At 31.7% G+C, this 24,097-nt stretch overlaps 2 protein-coding genes across 4 annotated transcripts in view; one reads left to right on the plus strand and one right to left on the minus strand.

Moving 5' to 3' along the window:
* The window catches only part of LOC106463740 (long-chain fatty acid transport protein 4-like), a 27,742-nt gene extending 20,518 nt beyond the window's left edge, over nt 1–7,224 (plus strand). Inside the window, exons 9-11 of the mRNA XM_013923801.2 lie at nt 3,833–3,997; nt 5,476–5,622; nt 6,613–7,224. Coding sequence (XP_013779255.2) covers nt 3,833–3,997; nt 5,476–5,622; nt 6,613–6,770 — 470 coding nt within the window. The 3' untranslated portion in view covers nt 6,771–7,224. The remainder of the gene's footprint in view (nt 1–3,832; nt 3,998–5,475; nt 5,623–6,612) is intronic.
* Nucleotides 7,225–18,685: 11,461 nt separating this feature from the next.
* On the minus strand, nt 18,686–21,137 carry LOC106463747 (vacuolar-sorting protein SNF8-like). Of its 3 annotated transcripts, none has more exons than XM_022391321.1 (2): nt 21,122–21,137; nt 18,686–20,602 (listed from the first exon to the last, which is right to left on the minus strand). In XM_022391321.1, exon 2 carries the CDS (start codon nt 20,581–20,583, stop codon nt 19,828–19,830), a length of 756 nt encoding a protein of 251 aa, XP_022247029.1. In that variant the 5' UTR covers nt 20,584–20,602; nt 21,122–21,137; the 3' UTR covers nt 18,686–19,827. The 3 variants fall into 3 exon arrangements, with proteins under 3 accessions (XP_022247029.1, XP_013779262.1, XP_022247028.1); XM_013923808.2 differs by lacking the exon at nt 21,122–21,137 and adding an exon at nt 20,970–21,034; XM_022391320.1 differs by lacking the exon at nt 21,122–21,137 and adding an exon at nt 20,812–20,931.
* Between the last annotated feature and the right edge of the window lie 2,960 nt (nt 21,138–24,097).

Here is a 24,097-nt window from a genome sequence, read left to right on the forward strand (position 1 = left end):
GCACTTGGGTATTACTTATCCATGTGTGTGTGCTCATCTTTTTAATAAGGCAATCTAGCAAAAAAACACATAGAAAAGAAGCATTTCCTTCATATAACAACTTCTAATATATGGAAAAGCCAGTACATTTTGGTAACAACACATCCATGTACATGTGTGCATGCAGTGCTCATCTTTTTAATGATGCAAGCTAGTGAAAAACCACATTAAAAAAGTAGTTCCTTATATAACAACTTCTAACATATAGAAAAGCCAGTGCATTTTGGGAACAATGTGTTCCAACAATGGCTTTTATGTCATGCTGCTTAGCAACAAAAGTATATAGGTTATACTTTTATGCTAAAATGAGTTCAAAATACACACACTGTCAATCTGATAACCCAAGCAAAGCTGGATACTTTTGCTAGTATATAATAATAACTTCTTATCTGAGTAAGCTATGTACTTAGAGAAAAACTAAAAATCAACCTAGCCATAAAGATTAGAATGCATTATTTCATCAGTTGAATACCCTAGCTATTTTGCTATTTTCAGCCATAAACCCAATAATACCTCGCAAGGTTTGACAAGCATATGAATTTTAGGCTAGTCCAGATATTTCTTCAAAGAAAAATGTTCAAGGATTGGTGATTACTCAGACAGGATGACCTAACAGCTTCTGATTATTATTTTTTGTTTTTTTAATAAATTCTAGATATTTATTAAAGTAATTCGTTATTATGTCAATATGCTAAAATTGACAACAAAAAAAGTTATTTTCAGTCAGTACAGTCTGACTTGCCTAGCACAAAACAATCAAATGAGAACATATCTTTTTAATTTGGAGTTATATGGTTATCTTAGTTATAAATGTTATTGGTTGATAATTGTATAAGTTATTTATGTTTGAGAATACTGGGTTTATGTTGTTCTTACAAAGCAAAATGAATTGTGATTGCCACTAGTAGTTTTGTGAATTAAATTTTTGATTCATCACTGAAAAATTTTAATTTCTTTAACATTTTTGATTTTAGTATACTTAGACTCTCAGAAAATAGACCCACTCCTGGAAATGGAGTTTATTTGGCTTTGGAGTTTAACTTCCAAGGATGCCATGTACCTTTCTCAGTTTCTGTGTCATCCAACAATGGACATTTATCAATGGAAATGGCACACATGTCGACAATGGTGTATTGTGAGGAGGTTGAACCCACTTCATCCACATGTACCAACCATAGCTCATTTTTTGACCTGGCTCTTTGACAAGGGTTTCCAATCTTCCACAATTGCTCTATATAAGGTGGCAATATTGGCTACCCTTAGGTACTTGAAGAGATGGAATTCTTTGAGAACTCAAGGCTCTTTGGCCTCCTCAAGTAGTTTTGGGTTCTTCATCCCAGATGACTGTTTCAGTTACCTAACTGGCATATAAAGGTGGTGTTACATGCTCTTTCTCAACATCTGTTTGAACCCTTAGCCTCATGTACCATGTATTTATCACCTTTCCCTTAAGGTTTATTTTTTGTGCACAGGACTTCTTCAGGTTGAGAAGAAGGTTTGTCCTCTTTGGTGTTGCTTACCTTCTCATTGTGATTCCAGTGGCGCAGAATGCATCACTCTATAGCTACAGGTTGGGATCCAAATGCCCTTGCCATCAACATGGGGCTTAGGGGCCATGTCCTTATAATTCCAATCCTGAGCAGTGGGACCTCCAATACCTGGTTGGGGGCCTGGCCAATGGGGATGATGGATCATGTCAAATTCCACCCACAGTGCATGATTTAGGTTACGAGTAAAGAGCATACCTGTTCTCCATGTAGTGCGGTTCTCCCACTAGGGTGCTATTTCTTTTGGCACACTCGTGATCTATGCAGAAACATTCTGTATGGATAATATCGTCACAGGCCTCTCTGCCTTATCACTGTGGGATTCCAGCTATAAGTGGCAGTGGAGATAAGTATGTTTTGGAAGTTAGCATTTTCTGAAATTGAAATTGTATTTCCAATAATACCTACCTCTCTCATACTCTCACACCCTTCCTCCCCCCTAAGTGATGGTGTTAGAGACTGCGAATTGGGTCAGTGTCAAAAAACTGACAATATTATCAGAAGGAGGTGCTTATATACAGTACCAGGATAAAGGGGCACACTGATGTAGGTGGAGAGTGTCACGAGACAGGTATCACCCAGGGCAATTAAGTGGGTAATAAAATACTGGAGCAAGCAAGAGAAAATCAGACCAATGCTTAGATGGGCAAAGGAAATGAAACCCTAACAGTCAAGTAATAGCTGTAGTGTGAGAGTAGGTAAGTATTATTGGAAATACATTTTCGATTTAAGAAAATGCTAACTTTCATTCTAGAGTTGCTTGAGGTATGCAGTGGTTTATTCTATACTCTGTTGACTTCATTTCCAGACAGAGGTTGTATACTGTTGCTTGGGGCACATGGCTTGCTTTTGCCACCGTCCTTTATGTTAACAGATTCTCACCTATTTCAAGATACCACATTTTCCTTATCATGATTAGGGTACAACTTGCTGTAGGTCTCCTTTTTAATATTGGTGGTGTATAGCACACATGGCTTGCTGATTTGCATATTAAAATTTATATTAATATTTTTTTTTTTTTAATGTACTCAACGTTCTATGTTTTTATTTTTCTTAAAAATATGTTTAAAATAGGACTTTGGAAAGGGGGAGTAAAAACTTTATAACAAAACTTGATAAGTTGGTAAGTATTCTTTGTAAAAACATAAGAAACCTATTTTGTTCCCAATTATACTGTGATTTTGTAAGTGGTTTAGGTATGAAAATTGGTTATTTTCCAAAGAAATTAGGCAGCAAAATCTACAAAAACCTATATTTACCTGGCCAGTGCATCTGTTAAAACATATTTTCATTTTACAGCCTGGTTGGGTTTATTTTAGCATATTTCTTCATAAAAATTACTTGCAAGGCCTGCATAATACTCCCACCAAAATTGAGCTATCACAACGGTCATGAAATGAAGTACTAAAGAGCACCATACATTATATTATCTATTGGGAAAACAAGGACAAATGGACGTTTTACAAATTTTTCATTTATTGTAATAAATACAAATTTGTGAAACATACGATTGTCCTTTTTTTCCTAAGTACCAACAGTTTGAAATAATAATAATATGTATGTAAAATGATGATGGTCTATTTTGGTTTATTTGAAGAATTAGATATTATTATATGTATACATGGATAAAACAAGCACAGAAACATGATGAAACATTAGAAGAAATGCCTACATAAAATGTTATTTTGATATCGAAATGTTATGTATAACCTAATTTATTTAGCTCCTCATGTCTAATATTATTTTGGAAAATAAAAAAAAACAAAAAAAACACATACTCTAATTAATTGCACAAATCCTTCACACTTTTGGTTTATGATTAAGTGTTGTTTCTCTAGATACTTATTGATTTATGTATTGCTATAAAGATGGGCTTCCTTTTTATATGCATTCAGTGTTTCTATACTTGCTTTAAACCATGATTTATATAACATTTTATCATTAGAAATTATTCAATCTGACATGAACAGACTTATACATAAAGATTTTATGTTTAATATGTGTAGTACATCAAAAAGTTTGTTACTGTAACAATTAATGTGCTTCTATACAAACATGCTATTGTAAGTAATATCTGGCAGTTCCATAGTGAAAGATGAAAACTTTGGAATTGTTAATGATGAAAAGTTTAAAATGTTCATCAGTGTACAGTACTATTTTCAGTAGTATACAAAAGTTAGTATTTTTAATATATGTTATTCTCACTTGAGAAACTGAGGATTATAAGTTATATTTGTCATTTTCAGGTGACATAATGGTGATGGATAAGAATGGTTATATATACTTTAAGGACAGAACAGGTGACACTTTCAGATGGAAAGGAGAAAATGTGTCAACAATGGAAGTGGAAAGTGCCATTAGCCAGGCTCTTAACCTAACAGACTGTGTGGTGTATGGTGTAGAAATACCAGGTAGGCAAACTTGCTGAAAAGTTGAGATTAGAAGTTTCTGTTAGACAAATTCTTAACTTTACTGGTTGTGCAGTGTATGTTTTAAAGACACCAGTTAGATAAATGCTGTCAGCCAAAATCCTGACCTCTCAAAGTGTGTGGTGTTTGATGTATAAATATCAAACAGGTTGATAAGATTGATGGAATTTTAGAATACAGTAATTGCATAGTTCATAAAGTTGAAAGTTTAGTTTGTTAATTCTGTATGTTACATAGTGTAGGTGGTTTATAATTGTGATTACCAATGGTGTTCAATTTGGAATATTGCTTAGTTTTAATAGTATTTTATATTAACCCTGCGTGCAAGGGTGGGGGTCAAAATACAAATGCCACAACCTTTCAAAAAGTGCCATTCAACATGGTATTATATATGTGATGTCAGAGTTCTTGCTATCAATTTTTTGCTATACTGCTGATTTAGCACAACAGTTTGTGACAGAGGAGAGCAAACACTAGATACAATATACAGGAATACTGAAAAACTGTAGATGTGCATTCTGGAGGTTCTAGAGGTTATTCAAATGGAATATTCAAACTGTATGATGGATAAGTATTTTTATTATTCATACAAATATCAACTTGCAATCCATTTTGTCAGAATCTGAGTCAGACTGACGTTGTCAATTCACAAACGTATCTTGAGTACTAATATATTTAAACAAAATTGAAACAAATAGATAGAGAATCAGTCTAATAACTATATCATTTCTTTTTCTTTCTATAGTATTAAAATAATTCTTGATTTTTAAACTGTTTTATGACTTAAGACTTTTGTGATCTGTGTTTGAAATATTTTATTACACACAAAACAAATCTTTAACTTTGTTTCACTTCTCTTAACTTCATTAGTACTTTAAGTAAGAGAATCAGGAATTTAGACTGTGTTTATTTTGGTACACATTATTAGAAGAATAATGAGATAATGACAACATTTAATATAAATTTGAGAAGCAAGATCTTTACAGTACCTAATTGCTAACATTAACACTACTGAAACATGCTAAAATGACCACAGAACCCAAAGCAGATTCATATTTTATAAATGATTTCATAACTGTTTAAGCGTAATGTGTTACGAAAAATTAATTTTACTTTCATTCAGATGGATCATTAAATTTTACTTTTAACTTCAGATGTTGAAATTGTAAAGTCTCATATTTATTGTTTGTTTTAGTGCAAAGTTATACAACTGGCTGTCTGCATTCTTTCCATTGTTGGGAATCAAACCCCATATTCTGGTGTTGCAAGTCTATAAACTTATCATATAGCCACCAAGGGGAATTCATTTTTATACTGTAACTTCAGACAGATAAAGCTTCCAAATTTATATGGTTATAATGTTGTTATTTCGTTTCGAATATTTATACAAAAACTGAAATGTGACCTCTTTTGCCTTTATATTTTAATTTTTAAAAGGTGTAATTGATGATTTATTGTAGGTGCTGAAGGGAGGGCTGGCATGGCTGCAATCATCGACACTGAACATAAAGTCAGTTTTGATACTTTAGCACAAAAGTTGAAGAAACTGCTTCCTACATATGCTATGCCAATATTTATTCGTATTGTTGACGAACTAGAAAGAACAGGTACTAATTTCATGGTCTTGATTTGTGCTTCTTTGCCTGTCTCATATGAGTTTTTTTTAAAGAAGTGTATGGTTTATAAGTATTTAACTTGACATAAACTAACTTTATACATACACATACATATATATATATATATTTATTTATTTATAAGAAACAGTAAAAGAAATTCATCTTATTCAGGAACAAAAAGTTTGAAATTAAAGTATTTATTTACTACTGTTTGGTTCCACCATGACTTGCTGCCTTATATTCACCACATTCAGATACAGTTTCTCCTTTTCATGGTCAGTCAGGTTACAATTAAAATGAATTTCCTCGTAACTAGGAAAATGGGCCCTAATTGTAAACACACATACAAACATATGTTGTTTGCTTAAAAGATTTTTGAAGTAAAAAATAGTACTCAATTATACTTGTCATTAGACATTAGTGATAGGCTTTTTGTGTTTTTCAACACAACATTATTTATTCATTTCATTAGTTTTTCAAAAAATACAGGTGTTCAAAAATACAATAGGCCTATAATGTCTTATGACAAGTATAATTAAATATAGTATACATCACCAGCTTAGAAAAAGCTTTCACACCATAACTATTGTTGTTGTTATAAATGGCTTATATATATAAAGTCACTACTTTGTTTATTGTGTCTTAGCTGGACTGATGATCTCTGTATCGAGTAAAATGCAATGTTGGCATGCTCAAAATATTATTATACACTTTTCTTTTTGAAAAACCCAAGTAGACTGATTAAAAGAATGTAGTCTTAAGAAATATAATAGTACTAATGTCATATGAGAATTATAATTAATTATAATATGCTTTGCCAGCTTAGAAAAGGCATTTACGTCATAAAAAAACATTACTTTGTGGATGATGAATTTTAAGTGGTAGAATTGGTCCAAACATTTGCTTTCTGATGATTATTCAATCTTGTGAGAAAACAATTTGTATATTAACCAATCTGGTACTCTTTCTTTTGAACCATAGGAACATTCAAACTGAAGAAATTCAACTTACAAAAAGAGGGTTATAACCTGGATGTTGTGAAGGACCCTTTGTATTATCTTGATGTGAAACTGGGAAAGTACATTCCATTTGACAAAGCCACCTATGATGAGATTTGCTCTGGAAAATCTCGTCTTTGATCAGTACTGCTAACAAAGAAATTTATGTTAATGACAAGTGCTTCTAATATTGCAAGAAACTACAGAAAAATAAAGATTTAAGAAATGCTTTAATTAACTATGAAAGCTTTATTATTATTATTCTGTAGAGCACTGGTTCCCAATCTGTTGTTGGCATACCATATAATAACTATAATTTACAAAACAAAATAAGTGCATAAAAATCACTTATGATATTAATGTTAACCACAGGCTTACCTTTCTATGTTTAAATGCAGTGGTGCACCTGTATTTTGTTAGCAAAATTCTGTAATCTTAGGTGTAATGTTCTTTAGCATTAGTCTTCAGGTTCATTCAGCTTCTATATTTGGACTTCAGGACCACAAGTGATAAAATTCCCATCTTTCACAGATACATAGTAGTAAATGACATCAGAAATAAACTGCAAGTTCTGGGTACTCTCCAGTTCTCTAAATCCAAAACTCTTTAAGTTGTGATCTTAATGTTTTGTTGCAAGAAAACTCCAATAAGCTTTCCTTCTTTCAGAGAAAAATCAATTGGCAGTTTATTGTTTTCCAATGCTTGAAAACTCCAAAGTAAGGAGTATATTTTTCCATTTTGATAAGAAAGTTATATAATGTAGAGTTTTAGACTTTTCATCTTAATCTATACATATTCTTCCTGTTAATATAGCTGAATGTTTAACGTCTCTGGTGTTGGGTTTACCCCTGAATATACAAACTTCTTTTTTTGTAATTATTAAACTTTTTATGCAAACCATCTGAAGTGAGCTCATGGACAACAGTTTGGGAATCTTTGCTCTAGAAGTTCTTTTTTGTTATAAATACATATGTATGTGATATTATTTGAAATAATGTATTGATATCTTTACAAATAAGAAAAAAATGTGTATTTCAGACACAGTTTCATGGTTTATTTAATTTCCAGTTGAAATTTATTTTAAATCATTGTCAAGGTTAGTGCTAGGAAAAAAATATTTGAAAGTATCTTAGATCAAGGAGCTATGAACTATACCACATAGTATAATTCTATTGTTTTTAACTACCCATCATTTATTCAGTTACTAAGAAATTCAGATTGTCAAATTTGTATGTTTGTTTTTAAGATGGTTGTAAACAAGCAATAATATAAATATTCTGATTTTTTGACATGCCTTCAACAAAATCTCTTACACTTTTTGTGTAGAATCTTTTTCATAAAATATTTTAGAGGCAGAGAAATTGTTTGATAAGGCATACCATTAATATGTTTAAGTATTACTATTATGTAATAAATGTGATGAATAATAGTGAAGTGGTCAGCATACTTTGCCTTTATAAAAGTAGCAGTAAGTCTTGCTACTTGGTTAAGAGCAGTTGTGCAGGTGCTACTAACTAGTTATTTCCGTCAACAGTTCTAAGTTAAAGATGTTCTTTAACCTGGCCATTTGGCTCTTCTTGCATAAAATATCATTCAATCAAATTAGCAAATCACATAATTTAATCTTTTATTTTACTTTTAATTTGTATTTTGGAATAAATGCTTTAATTGTGAAAGAGAGTAAATAAGTTCTGTACAATCAAAATGTTTTGTACTGAATGAATGAAAAATGTATACAAATTATGCCTAAGCTCATACAGTTTAAAAAAAAGTTACTATCTGTTATAAATCAACAATATGTATGTGTTAAGTAAATACTAACAACAACAACCTATTATTAACCTGTTGTTAAAAACAACAACCTATTTTTGTTTACATAAAATTTTTATTTGGGACTGATCTACAATGCTCTAACACATCATCTTCTGGACATTAAATGTTGAAACATAAAATATGTGGAGTGTAATGGTAACTGTAAATCAGTCCCAAATAAAAAGGTTTATTGCATGAACCAAAACAAGTTGTTCTTGTTAACGGTAGTTTTTATGATTTAATGCAAGTGTCCAAGAATGTCTAATTATATGTGTACAATTTTTAATTACACATGAACATGTATATCTTACTGTCAATTAGCTGTTTCTACAAAGAGTTTTTGTATTTTTTAAAATTTTATATTAATTTAGAATTATTTACCACAAACATGTTTCTCAAGAGTTATCTTTATGGTAGATTTTCTTTATAACTTATAATTAGAAGTTTAATTTATTCCTACATTAAACTCCAGAGATACTGTTATGTCTTGTATTGTTGAGTCTGATGAGAATCATTCATTAGTAAAGGCAGCACTGGACCATTCCTTTTCACAAGGTTCTAACGTGTATGTACTTAGTTTCTAGGTTGAAATTACAAAGCATATCGTGAGCTATACTTTTTTTAGAATATTGAAAAACTTGTAATATTTTTGGTGTGAAATGTAAAAGTTTAAATATTGTGGGAAAAACAATGAGGATTTAACCAATTTTAGTCTGTTTAAAAACAATAGCATTTAATCAAATAATTATATTCCATCAAAAAATCAAAATTAATGCACACTAAAAACTTTTTAAAGTGTAGTAACTAATTTTTTTGGCTATTAATTTTCAAATATTAATAAATGTAGTCTATCTCATTTAAATTGAAGCTGGTATACTTGCATATAATTCATGTAAAACCTGGATTATTATGATTGTATCACAGGGTATGTGTAAAGTTTCTATAACGACCACTAAGAAATTTTGTATAGATTGAGGTCTGATTTTGGCATTTCATGTTTACAGGATATGTTATGCTTTATTTTTGAAAATAATAAATTAGAATTATTTTTCATTACCTGCATGCTGTATTCATTATCAAAGTAATATCTTATAGTAATTCAATATGTGTATTTTTTATTATTAAATAAAATATATTTTTTATGTCATTATATATTTTATATATTTGTGTAGTTATTTTGCATATTTTAAAACTTAAACATTACTAATTGTTTTTCTAGTTAATTATTTTTCTTTGTTTTTTTGTATCAAATGTTTGTTTGTTTGAGGTTAAGCACAAAGCTACACAATGGGATATCTGTGCTCTGCCCACCACGAGTATCGAAACCCAGTTTCTAGCGTTGTAAGTCCGCAAACATACCGCTGTGCCGCCGAGGGGCTTTTGTATCAAACATTCATTCACAAAATGAGAAATTTCACTACAGTATTGCATTTTACCAAAACCTGTTAGAATAAAACATCACAACCATGGTGATAATTTGCTCAAATTAGGATATGAATTACTTTGTGAGAAATGAAGTTATAAATAATAACAAGAAATAAGAAAATACCATAATTTACTTATTAATTAAATGGGAATATACAGGTTACTATATCCTTAAATGGCAAAACCCAACACTGCATTATATAAAATTAAAAATACTAATGTCCTATGAACTTTGAGCTCATTCTGTCTTGAAAGTAAAGCATTCTTCAATAACTACAGCTCAACTACAGTGTATGTTTTCAAAAACCAAACCCAAATCATGTAACTTCATCAGTCAAAAAAATAAATCAATTCAAAATTATAAAAGGGGCAACCTACACTGTGAAGAATTAAAATAGGGTTAATACTAACAGAGTGGAAAAATGCAAAGCCTAAGAGGAAGTTGCTTCAAAAAGAACTTGCATATCTGGATTGAGTAGGTCATGAAAATGTGTTTGTTTATAAACTCTCCCTCCTCGTAACTACTATGAAACCAAAACTGGCAAGAAAATATGCTGTCTATTCTGAAATGTTACTGAGAGAAATTACCAAAATTGTCCATATCTTTTACACTATACACTAACTCTTTCACTACCAATGACACATGTCTCCATCTAGGACACTGTCATGCAAGTTTAGACTTTTTTTAACACCAGGAAGAAAGGCTATTTATCTATTTCCCTTCAAAATACCACAATTTACCAGTTTCGTGTGAGAAATGAAAGTTCTAAGCATCCGTCTTTTTGTTTGTTTTTATTTTACGTCTAAAAATTATACCTAGCACTGGGAGAGGTGTTTATCTACAAAGATGGCAGAAAAAGAATTTAGTAAGCAATATCAAATAGGCCAGTTTGGGGCAATGCTAGAATAGCTTGGTAGCAACACTAACACAGCAGTCTTTTAAGTTTCAGTTCAAAGTATTTGAAGATCTACTTTATGTAGTTTTAGAAATTTGGTAAGATATCACCTGGGTTATTTCTATACTTTTGGGGTACCTTCATGCATTTTTATATCACAACTACAAGCTGAAAAATGCAGTATCTCCTAATGGGAAAATATTTTTGGAACATCACATCAGAGCTACTTTTGGCAATTGGAGAAAACCATTTTACACAAAAATTATGTATAGTGCTTGAACTTGACACTATGAAGATTTACTTTTTCATTTGGGAATAAATGTTTTTAAACTTTGTACATCATACCACCTCTTAAGCCTACTTTTTGAATTTGTATTGACCAAGTCAATTTTTCATTCTGATGATATAAACACTTACATACACACTGCTTGTCTCAGTTACGCTGACTTCTATAATAAATAAACTTGTGAAACCTTTTACCCTTCACTCACTTATTACAGGTCTTTAGCACTTTTCTTGTTAAAAAGTTTATTCTTGTAGCTATCTATTGTTCTCGATGTTTTTTCTACAGTTTTTGTTATTCATTTAAAATTTAAGGACTTTATTTTAGGATTACTAATGATGAAAATCCAATAGATAATGATATGAATTAAGAACATTATATATACAACTGACATATGTCCCTGCTTATTGCAACATACAGTTACTGTATAAACTAAAGATTAGTTACATTAGAACACTGCCCCTTTTCCCATGAAATTGTACAGTAAAACAACATTATATCCATGCTGAAATTGGTGCTTGTCAATATTTATATCGTGTTTGTTGTGGAATGTTATCTATGGCACTTTGTGTTTCGGTTATGTTTCTTCTAGCAGGAAAGATTTATCATCTCATATCTTCTAACCAACTCATGTATAACTAGCTGGTTCAGCATACTACAGTTTCATTGCTTTATTATTTCATCAGCTGTGAAAAGCTGTTGTTCTGGTTTTTCTAAATCTCAGGATTTTAAATATTTCAATAAACAGCTCTAATTCAAAGATCAGTGCTTATTTAGAATGGGTATCTTGCTACTTAGTCACTTACCAGTGAGAGAAGGTTTAATGTTATAAGGCAGTGTTGTCCAACTGGTGATCTATGAACCATAACCAACTTCTAATATAATTATCTGTTCATAATATAAAAAATCAATATTGAATATTACTTCACTAATTTAAGTACTTGTGGAATGACGAAACCTGTATTTCAGTCAGACAAATAACTGGCTCTGAGGTGTCTTTGTTACTTGGTCCTTTCTTGACCAGAGGGTCATCACCCTGCTCTAAGTTTAGAAGATAGATAGGTTTAACTTTTTAGCCATGACATAGTGGCTCAAAGAATGGCCGAGTTTTTTTTGTTTTATCAAGTACAAACTTTTAGCTCATAGCTCCATCATCTCTTGACCAATTTGAGACCTAATTACAGTTTTGGACTCTGGAGATCAAACCCTTTCGATTGATGTATTTGACTATGCCCAAGATCTTGTAGATTAATTTCCTCTAATCCTGCCTAAAAGAATTTCAAGTGCCATGGCTACTGAATATTCCCTCTTGTTCTTGCTGTAACAGCACTCCATTGAAGAGGTAGCACTCACAGTTATGAAAGCTACACAATGAGCTATTTGTGCTCTGCCCACCACAAATATTAAAACCAGATTTTTAGCATTATAAGTTAATTTTGGCCATTTCATGACAGTAGTGGTTTATATTGTTTTCTTAGCCATGTCATGTAAGAATAATTGATTAGTTGAATGCAATCAATTAATTTCCCCAGTGATTAATCAGTTAAAATATTTCACTAATTTGCCCAGCTCTAAATACCAGGTGGTTCTTTCTTGCTAACCAAAATGTAGATCCAGAAACTTACTGCTTACCTGTCAGTAGACAATGTTGTTTGAGTAAAAACAGTCATTTGTAAAATACACAATTTAAAATCTATATTCTGAGACTGTCTCAAAAAAAAAAGACTATGTTTTGATGTATCAATGTGATCCTCAGGAGTGTAAAATACAAGACATGGTTACAAACTATTTATACTTCTATCATGTGACCATATTACTACATTACTTACAATAGAACCTAAAGAAGGTCACAGTATAACCTAAAGGTCATGCCATCTGTTGACTTACTGACCTGCCAACCTTTCATCCTTATTCAAAATATCATAATTATTTTCCTGCAGATGAATGGCAGCAGTACTAAAGTTTAAGAAAATGGAAAACTTGTAGTTAAATCAACAGAAACTGAATTTTGGAAAATGTATAGATAAAAGAAGTAATAAAAAAATAGTAAATTTACAAACAAGATAACCCAGTAAAATATATCTGAAAATGGGTGGGGTGGAGGCTTTCACTAAAGTAGGGCAGAAAAACGAGATTGAACAAGGTATAAATGGTAAGTAATACACATCTAGAGAAAAGTTTGATTGAATAAAATTTGTTGAAAAAAAATTATTGGAAAGTAAATCTTTCATCAATTGCATAATGGGACTTGGTGTTGAGTTGGAAAATGAAGCAGTGTTCTAGACTTTCTTGTTGAGTAATGATGATGAAAACTTACACATCAGAAGCACCAATATGATCAGGAGAATTAAAGTACCTAGGAACTGGGAGGTTAATGGAGCCTTCTCATACAGAGCTAAGGTATTCACAAAAAAGGATCGCCAAGCCTAGGACCTATTTGTCCAGTATATATAGTTTATTACACTTGCTGCACTGGATAGAGTAAAAGACACATCTTAATATGCTGATGCAATGTTGATTACCATGGAATGTGGAACTAGGGTCAGTTATCGTAGTGTTGTGAGAAATGTCTGAACAGGTATAACATATTTTTCTAGTTCAATGGTGAGTTCAAACAGCAGGAAGATTGTTGTCTTGTAGCTTCAAGTGTACCAAATGGTCTTGAAGGTTTGGGTTTTGATTGTAAGAGTTTAAAGGAGATGTAGTAAATATGTTGGCAGTTCTGAGAAGATTAAAAACTTCCTATATGAGATTTGATAACCTGATGAGATGGTATATTAATATCAAGGAGATTATATTGGTTTGACTTTTGCCTTTGTGTTGGATGATGTTGGTATGTGATACAGTATGTATATGATTGTACTTTTTTTATTTGAAAAACTCCTGCCATTTCAATGGATTTTGTAGAAAAGGTGTTGGTCTTCAGAGCATTAAACACCTTAGTCTTGTGAAATGTCCTTTAGGAATGGCAGCCTTGGTTTTGTATAGGTAGAAAGAATGGTAGCCTAAGTAAGCATGACTGTTAGTGTCTTTGAGATGTATGATAATCTTAAATGAGCCACCTAAAATGTGAATAGTGATGTTCAGAGAAAAAAAAAAAGAAGTCATTTGCATCAAAGAATTGTTAAGTGTATTTAAAAGTTGGGTGGAGTTGTTGGATAAAAGTGACAAACTGTTCTACTTGGATCTTGGTGTGTGTAAACAAAACATAAAATGTTGTCAATGTAACAAATAAAGTCTGGGAAAATGTCACCTAAAGATGTATAAAGGCATCCCTTAAAGTAGCCAATAAACAGGTCATCATGGAAACACCAATAAGTTTTTGATATAGTTGGCCATTGAACTCAAAGATAATCACAGTGAGAACTAGTTCAGCTAGCTTAGAGGGGGTTTCATTAGTAGGAAATTTTGTGTCTCTTTTGAATGGAAAAAAGTTTCAGAGCTAGCATGCCATCACTGTGAAGAAGAACAGTGTACAAAGATTGTACATCCATGATGAAGGTGTCAATTAAAGATTTTTTGTGTTGAGTCTTTAAGATGGTTTAGAACATCTGTGTAGGATCTTTAATAAAGGAGGATGGGAAATTACCAGGGGTTGCAGGACATAATACAGATAATTAGAAATTTGTTTATTGAGGTAGTTGCAATCTGAAACAATCAGGTCCAAGATAACCAAGTTTATAAATCTTGGCCAGTAAGTAGGATTTTTAGTATTTGGCATTATGTGGGAGTCTGTTGCATCTTAAAAGTTCTAGGATGGTTTGCTAAATGTTTTTTTTTTGGCATTTGGGGATTAGATCTTTATCAAATGTCTTGCAAATGTTGTGGTTGTTCAGTTGTCTGTTGGCATTTTCTGTGTAAAGATCTTGTTGCCATATGATCACAGTGAAGATAAGGAATTTCTTTCTTCATGTCAGGGCAGGGAGATTTAGTGCATTGATTTCAGTTCAACAAAGGTGTCAAGAATTGATAGTTTTTCTTCATTTGGTGTCCATTCATGCTCCAGTGATTTAAAAAATAAACATCTGTAGAAGTACTATAGTCTGGTATGGTGTAATCAACAGTATTGTATGTATAGTATAGCATGAGAGTCAGTACTAGTTTTTTTAATTGGTTGTTTCAATTCCAATTTCAGTAGATATTGTATCCACAGTAGTTTTTAGCACTAAAATTCCACCTTTCTAAAATTTTAAACATTTGTATTCTAGCAATACTTAAAGTAGCAAATGTTTTAAATGAGTATATACTTGTCAGACCTATACTAAACACTGAAAGGTTGAGCTTCTGATAGAGAAGACAATTCATGGCAGAAAAACAGAATTGAAATTTTCAACCTGAACAGTACATTATATACGCATGGACTAAATGGCAAGCTCAGACACCCCTTAAGATTGAGGTATAAACATCCCTAATTTTGAATTTCTGACCAGAGGGACCCAGCCGGTAGTACCTATTGTCACAAAGGCTCTATTCAATTCTTTGAAACAAATAACAGGATTGACTGTAACTTTTATAATGCACATACAGATAAAGTACAGTGTGTTCATCATGTCTTGTACTTTGAACCACTAAATATGCAGCCTAGCATGCCAACCAAAAAGAAAAATGTTAAGCAAGAAATAGTATGTAGATTTTGAGGAACTATATCCTTCAAATTTTAACAAGTCACTTCTTTATTGATTAATTTAAATATTGTACAAATTATAAAAACTTGAGTACTAGTAAAAAGTTTCAACATATTAACCTTGCAATGCACTAAGTTGCCCTTTTGATCTCTAAAAGTACTTCAGTAACAATTTTTCAAACACTACATAAACATTACAGGAAGAGAAGTCTAGGGTGACCTTGCTCATTCTTATATACTTATTCTACTACAATACAATAACAGGATCCAACAATTTCCAAGATTCATTTGTTTTCAAAAATAAGAATATTAGTAACCTTATGTATCTATACTTACTTATCCACTATCTAGATATCTAGAACAGAAAGAAAAGCTCATAGTTAAAGTTTGTACTAGTTTCCTGTTCATCTTAAATTGATCTCAACATAACTTTCAGTACCAATGTCTTTATGCTTTTAATGATTTCCAGGTTTTAACAAACCAATACTTCAATCCAAAAATGATACATTTACTACCCATTATCTCACAAAACAAATTTCTAAGAATGCTTTCCAAAGCCTCACTCACAGTAGAAATGCTACAGAAATAACCATTGTACACACAAGCTTAGTAGCAATTTTATTAACACATGCACAATTTTAATCCTTTAAACATTCAACAGATTTTCCTCAATTTGTTTTTGTTGTTTGTGTAAGAACTTGTCCTTTGTTATTCTATGTTATTTCCATAAGGAAAATTGCAGTGCATTTGTTTTTAAGCAAAGGAGACTGACTACAATGCATTGTTGGCAAAAATATTTGAGTTTTTAATGCAATGGGTGCATCCAGCACAATAGAACACTTAGGTTTGCTAAGTAGCTGCATGGATTTTTTCCACTGGATGTCACCATTCCTTGTCATTTAACTGAGTGCAAGCAAAAACTGCTACCAAAGAGAGCACTCTTTTTACAACTGCCATTTCTATAAGTGTCAAATGGGGAATATTCAATTCAAATCTGGTACAATAAAATCATGCATGTATATATAATACTTACATGAAATAAATATACATGCAAGTCAAACAACAACATATATATATACTTAAACATGTTCCTCTCTTCATGCATTTTTCCACTCATGCTCCTATCTTTGACTTATTTCTTCCAATCAGTTGACAGAGGAAATCCTGTTTATTTTTCATGCAATTCTCTCACAAGAAACATTGTTTGTTCTCAAATATTTTTTTTCAGACTGACCATTCAGCATATACAAAGACTTACAAATCGATATGAAGTTTTAGGAATTGCAAAATGTGAATAATTTTTCTTTAATATACTCTTCAAAAGAAACATTTTGCTATACAAGTTTTATTTTCTATAATTAACCATTTAGAAAATACAGTGTGACAGACAGACATTTGGCTATTATCTATATTGAGAAGCTATTACGAAATAGCATAAGTTTCTCTTGATCTTCATTATAGAATATTAACCTTACTTCTTAAAACCACAAAATTATATATGCATCTGTTTCCATTAAGTTTAATTTTCCAGTAAACCCAGGGTTTTTATTTATTCTACACATACCCTTAGTCTCCTTACTTGTGTATTCTGTAACAATACAATTTGACTGGACCTATATATATGATCTCTTTTATGTATACTTAACTGCATGTGCAAAGATGCTCCAAGTTTAAGACTGAATATGCTTCATACACAAATTAACAAGGTTTTTATTAAAAAATACTCTGATCACCAACTGACAATGAAAAAACAAATCAAGCCTTAGATGTGTTGCATTTACTATTATTTGGCAAAATGTTTACATTACATATAAAAAACCACAAGCAAAAGCTATAGAAACTGAATAGATAATTTACAATCAATTTAAAATAATCATATTAACAAAGATAGGTATACACATGTAATTGTTATATTATTAGCAATACAAAACCCTTATAATCTTTATCAACCTTGATTAATGTAGACAACAGTTCATACACACAGTTTATACCTACACTGTTAATGAAGATAATTATACTATAAGAAATATCTACCTAGTGATTAACAAAATGTATGAAATTTACTGGTCAATATTTCCACTGACTCTGTGTGACAATATATGACATACTGCTTCATCCTACTGGTATATTAGTTGTATCATAAGATTAATACATATTGTAATGTTTATTACACCTATTAACAGATAATGTTTATATCTCCAAAGTTTCTTACAATTACTTCTAGTTTGACATTGTATTTCTTTCACAGATATATTGTAATTAATATATTATTATACATGAAATTTACAATGCTATTGGAGGATATGCCATATAATTTCAAAAATTGTTTATGAAAATTGAGTGGTAAATTTCAAACAAGTTGTTAAACTGAGAAGTAGGTACATCATGGTCTAACTGTTAGACTAATGGATACCAAGATTCTGCACAGTTAAATTTTAACTAAAAATATGTTTGTTTGTTGATATTATTTTCCCAAGTTGGTGCCAAATTATATTAAATTGGTTGAATGTTTCCTATATCTAAAACATAAAATGGAAAGTTAGGATAAGTTACTACATGTATACAACAAAAAGCCAATCTGGTTCTGATCACAATTTCTTCATTTCTACTCCAATAAATTATTTTGTAATTTAACACTTTTACATATTCCAGAACAGTTCAGTAGAAAAGGAAAATGTATATTAGAGACAAAGATATTACTGATTATTAAACTTTTGCTCAAATGCATATATACAATATGCTTTTTTTTACATGAACATTATCCATAACAGTTTTACATTAGCAAATGTAATACAACAGTTTTTTTACACATTTAAGACTAAAATCATAAACAATATTCAACGTTAAAACTGGAACACAATTAAAAACATTTTATTTAGGCCTATCTATGGCCTACAAAAAGTTGACAATTCTACATGTTTCGACGTTGCAACTCCTGAGGATGACATTGCAAAGTCGAAACATGTAGAATCGTCAACTTTTTTGTAGGCCTAAATAAAATATTTTTAATTGTGTACTAGTTTTAACGTTGAATATTATTTATGATTTTAACTTTAAACACAAGTGCCAAAATACAATAATTACATTTAAGACTAGTTTAGAAACAAAAGTACAACTGATAGTATACTTAAGAGCATTATTACGCACAAATGTTTCATTGCTCATGCAATTATAAACAATACAGGCAAAAAAAATCCATTTCAACAATACAAAAGGCTCAGCTCCTCAAGTCTAGGGAAATTACCAAACTGCATCCAGGAAAGCTAGTTAAACAATCTGTCTCCTTTATATGCATAATTAATATTTTCCATTTATTATTTACAACACATATGGTACAAAAATCAACCACCAACTCTTAGATTTCTACTAGAAATATATGCAAATAATACATGTGAACACCCAAGCTTGCAAACAGTACAAAACATATGGTTAATTTTCTTGGCAAAAAAAAAATTGTCATCTCTATTATTAAAATAACACAAGTCAGTAAGCTTTTGAAATTAATAATGTTACATGAGTGGACCAATCTTGACTTCCATTTACGAATTATTTTCTAAAAATGTAACTAAAAATTGTAATGTTTCCTATGTTTAACATATATTTCTAGAGTGTAATTACAAACAAAATCCCAAATTGTTGAAACATGCCTACAATTTTGGAGCTACTACTTTGAATTTTGTACCAGTATAAATATACACTTTATGTTTTGATTCATGAATCTTAAACATTAAATACTTTTCCCTGTAACCTAAAAACTTTGAACTGCTTTTTCTCAGAAATTAATGAACTATAGCAAATGATTTTTATACCTTCATGCAGGAATAACTCTTAAAGCCATTTTATTTACATGAACACACAAGTAACTTTTCATTTTCCTTTAATTTGAGTTTTTAGTAGTGCAGTAACTGCATTCAATAAACTTATCTTTCTCAATCAAAAGTCTGTGCAGCATTTGTAAGGCACAATTTTGTTACTAATTGGTAAAATATTAATTAATGAAGATTCAAATTTTAAGGGCATGTTCCAAATTCTCAGAATACGGTCACTTTCATAACAGTTTGAAACTATCACTGGATTCCTTTTGGCTTTTAAGTGAAATTATAACATGTTACATCATAACAAAATAACTGTCTGCAGTCAACATATTATACCTACTTACTACCATGACACAAGTTTATCTTGTAAAAGACCTGGAAACCAATACAACCTTTCACCCTCATCTTTGGCCTGGTCATCCACCCAAGCCATTCCTTCTTTTACTAAATCTTCTAAGGCATTCTGGGCTCGCTCTTCTCCCCATTTCTGAGTTCTTCTCAAAGCCATTAATGAAATAAATCCTGTTCCTTCAGCTTGCTGAAGTATGGTTGTATGATCCATATTTAACTCTGCTGGAACTGACTGAACAAGATAATGATTCCCAGCAGGGATTAGACGAAATCCCTTTCCCAAAACTGACAACTTGTCAATAGCTCTCAATAAATCATCTTGTGTTATATCTTCTTGTCGTTTCTTACTTCCACGAGACTTCATAACTTTTTCTCTCAACTCATCCAATCCAATTATTCCTCCATTTTGATGACTAGTAGCAATACACACTTCAATAATTTGAACACCCAATTCATAATAGAAATCTCCAACTCCTAACATTTTGGCCCAAAAGCCTTTACTTGATGCTAAAGGGTCAACTCCAACAGTGGCACACATTTCTTGAAACTGACAACGAAAGTATGGGTCTTTCCGTATTTCATTTTTATGATTAGAAGCAAACTCCTGAAGTTTTGTGCGAAACACTTCCATTTGTTTTGTCATCTGCTGAAGCTGATCTTCAGCTATTTCGCTTCCTTTATTTCGAAATCTGGCTTGAGCTAGCTGCTGCTTCTGAATGGCACCAACTCCTCCAACTCTTCGTCTCATTATGACTTTATTCTTTCAGCTGAAATGGTAATGTTCACTTGTTAATTCGGCTTCAATACTTCATTAGTTGTTAAGAATTAATTGTTCAATTATTTTCCTTAAAATTTAACTTAAAGTTAAAACCTTTCTTTGATATGCAATAAAAAGAAAGAGAGAAGTACGTGAGACTAATGTGTAATAAAACAAATAAACCTTTGATAAAAAATAAATCGTTAAAAAATTATTCACCATACAAATCATTAAACCAAATTCCTAAGTTTCAACTTGCACTATGTTTTGGGCTAATGATAACGTTGTCATAACAGTAACCCTACTAAAGTAAAATCACCGACTACTGCAGTCAGTATTAGCGTGACAGTGAATTGACTAATAGTTGTAATATTTACTTATCCTTAACTCTAAAGTTTGGTTATTCAGGCTCTGTATAGCTTATAACATACAATATTATCTGTAACGTTTAAATGGCTTCCTTAACTAAAGTTGTTTATACACATTAATTTAAGCAAAAAAATCTTTACAACCACAAAAATCTTCTCACCGATCTCAACTAACCTATCTGTGTAGATCGCAGTGCCACCAAAAACAAATAAACAATAATAATAATATAATACCATTAATAAGTTAATAGTACTAGTAGTAGTGTATTTACTCACCATCTACTGTTAGTAATATTACATAAGTACTATAGTTACTACGTTACAACATAACAAGCCCTTTTGAAAGCATAATGTGTCCATTACATCTTTGTTGTAATGGAGCAACTGTTTGCCATAAAGGTTTTTCTGCACTAGTCTCGATTCACTGAATAATTGGTTTCGAACTCGTGTCTTTTGTCTAATCATCTTTCATTTGAGTGTTAGGCCACATTAGTTCTTCATCACCGCTTGTGGATGTCACATCTTGGATTAAACTCTATTGTACTTTAGGTTATTCGTCTTTACTATCTCGATCTTCCCTCTTTTCAGAGTGTCTACATTCTTCATTGATACACGATCTTCGGGATAACACACCAGTACTTCCCTAGTTCAGTTCAGGATGATGTACGATGTTAAAGTTGTACTACTAGAGTTTTTGGAGCCATATTAACATTTGGTCTACTAGATTGCACAAATTCAGCAGCCACTTCAATGCTGCATGATCTGTTTGGAGTGCAATCTTTTGCCCATATATGTAGCGATAGAAATGACTTAGGGCTTGAACCACATTTAGTAGTTCTTTTTAATTGTACAATGTCTCATTTCTTCAGCATGCATTTCCTTACTATAGTAGGTAATCACGTGTTATTTTCTCTGTTGTACTTCTCTTACTACAATGTCACTAGCATCTATGTCTAAAATCAGTAGATCTTCAAGAGTTGTGTATGCTAATACAGGAGTAATTGTCAATTATTTCTTCAGCTTGTTAACAGATTATTCACAATAAGCAGTCCAACAAAACTTAATTGGTTTTCAAGTAACCTGTTTAGTGAACAAACTAGGTCAGAAAATAATTCTACAAAAGGGCGATAGTACAAACACAGTCCAAGATATCCCTTTACCTCACACAGTTGGTGTTGGCCTATTCTGGATACAATCAATTTTCGATAGGTCTGTAGACACTGCCTTTCTGCTAATAACATGTTCCAGGAAACTATAACTTGTTGGTAGATAATTCACACTTCTTGGGATTCAACCTAAGGTTATCGTCCTTAAACCAATGTAGAACTTTCCTTAGCCCATTACAAACATTAGTAAAGGTCTTCCCATGTGCAATTATGTCATCCATGTGGATGTGTACAATGTTCCAGAATGTTTCAGAGAGAGCACACTCATTGAAATGTAGTAGGTACATTATGTAACATAAATAGTAACACAACAAATTGCCATAATCCATTTCTCGCAGTAAGGGCTGTTTTCTCCCAACTTGCTTTGTCAACTTTCACTTACCGATATTCAATTTTAAAATTCAATTATGATTTCCATTTTGATTCACATGGAGCATTCACAGTAGAGTCAATCCTTGGTAGTGGGTAGGTATCCTTCTTAACTGCTTCATTCACCTTCCGGTATCCATACAGAACCGTGTAAATCCACAAGTATGATTGGTGATGCCCAAGAACTAGCACTTGGCTCTATCATTCCTTGTTCATTCATGGCTTCTATTTCTTTAAAAATATTAAACTCTTTCGCAAGTAGGAGTCATCTGGCTAACAAATTTATTGTGGCTGTATCTCCAATATCAATCTTATGGGGTGTTATATTTGTTCAACTTAAGTAAAGAGGTCCATTGAAGAAATCTTGATATTCCGTGAGCATCTCATGTAATCTGTGGCATTACTTAACAACAAGATCACAACAGCTCTTGTAGTGAGGTGGTAAGATGTCTTTATGTATACTATAAGTATTTCACTTCATAGTGGAACAATGATTGGTCCTCTTGTTGTCACTTTAAGTTCATCTTCTCGTTTAGTAATCGTCATGTAATGCATATATAGGGATTTCTTTGTCATATAGACTGTGAACATATTTGAAGCAAGTCTAATCTCACATGTATTCTCAATACAATAAGGACATTTCCTAACTTTCTTCTTGTTGGAACTTTAAGACCTATTAAATCTTCTTCCTTCATATTTGGGAACAATTTCCAATCTTCCATTACCAGAATTGTTGGAATAATAGTAACCATAGAACCAGTGCCAATTAACAAAACTTCCCATTAATGAATCTGTTAACTTATGGTCTGATTTCTTTAAATAGTGTACTTCTTATCTGAACTGAAGCACATGGAATATTCTCTGCTTGAAGATATCATCTCCTTGATTTATTATCGATGTTTTTTCACCACAGATTCATAGATAACACCCATGTTTACCACATTTATAGCAGTTTCTGTTTTCTATCATCCCTTGAGGCAATTGTTATTTCCTAAAAAACTTTTGTCTGCATTTCCTGTCAGAATACCCTTTAATGTTGCAATTGAAACAACTTCTGCCCTGTAGTTTATTTCTTCTAATCTGAGTAAACAGTTCTCTAATTAATCCTTTGGACCATCTTTAACTTCCATCAGTGATTTTTCTTTTGTTTCTTTGAAGTTAAGCACAAAGCTACACAAGGGGCTATTTTGCTTTGTCCACCACGAGTATCAAAACCTGGATTCTAGCGTTGTAAATCTACAGACATACCGCTGTGCCACTGGGGAGAACCATCAGCGAGAGTTAATGTTTCCACATTATTCTATCTGAAAATCCCATAATTCCTGGATGGTGCCTTTAGTTATCTATCCGTAACATTAACTGATTCTAGTTCCATTGCCAAATGGCCAAATTTTCGTAAATATGTACACTTACTTTGCTTTAATCTATTCTACATATCCCCATCTTAAGGAATCGATAAATTGGTCACATGGCAACGAAACCATCATTTCATGTGGAGCATCTCAATAAGATAAATGAGCAAGTCTTTCACATCTTCAGCAAGTTATGCTAAGGTCCTGTTACGTCATCGAGGTAACGTGACTGGTGTGGCGCCCTCTATTT

Source organism: Limulus polyphemus, unplaced genomic scaffold, assembly GCF_000517525.1.
Source record: "Limulus polyphemus unplaced genomic scaffold, Limulus_polyphemus-2.1.2 Scaffold1473, whole genome shotgun sequence".
Classification (NCBI taxonomy): Eukaryota; Metazoa; Arthropoda; class Merostomata; order Xiphosura; family Limulidae; genus Limulus; species Limulus polyphemus.

Bases quoted from the DNA above. Each gene is read 5' to 3' on its own strand.
- LOC106463747 (XM_022391321.1), bottom strand. From the start codon at position 20,583: ATGAGACGAAGAGTTGGAGGAGTTGGTGCCATTCAGAAGCAGCAGCTA.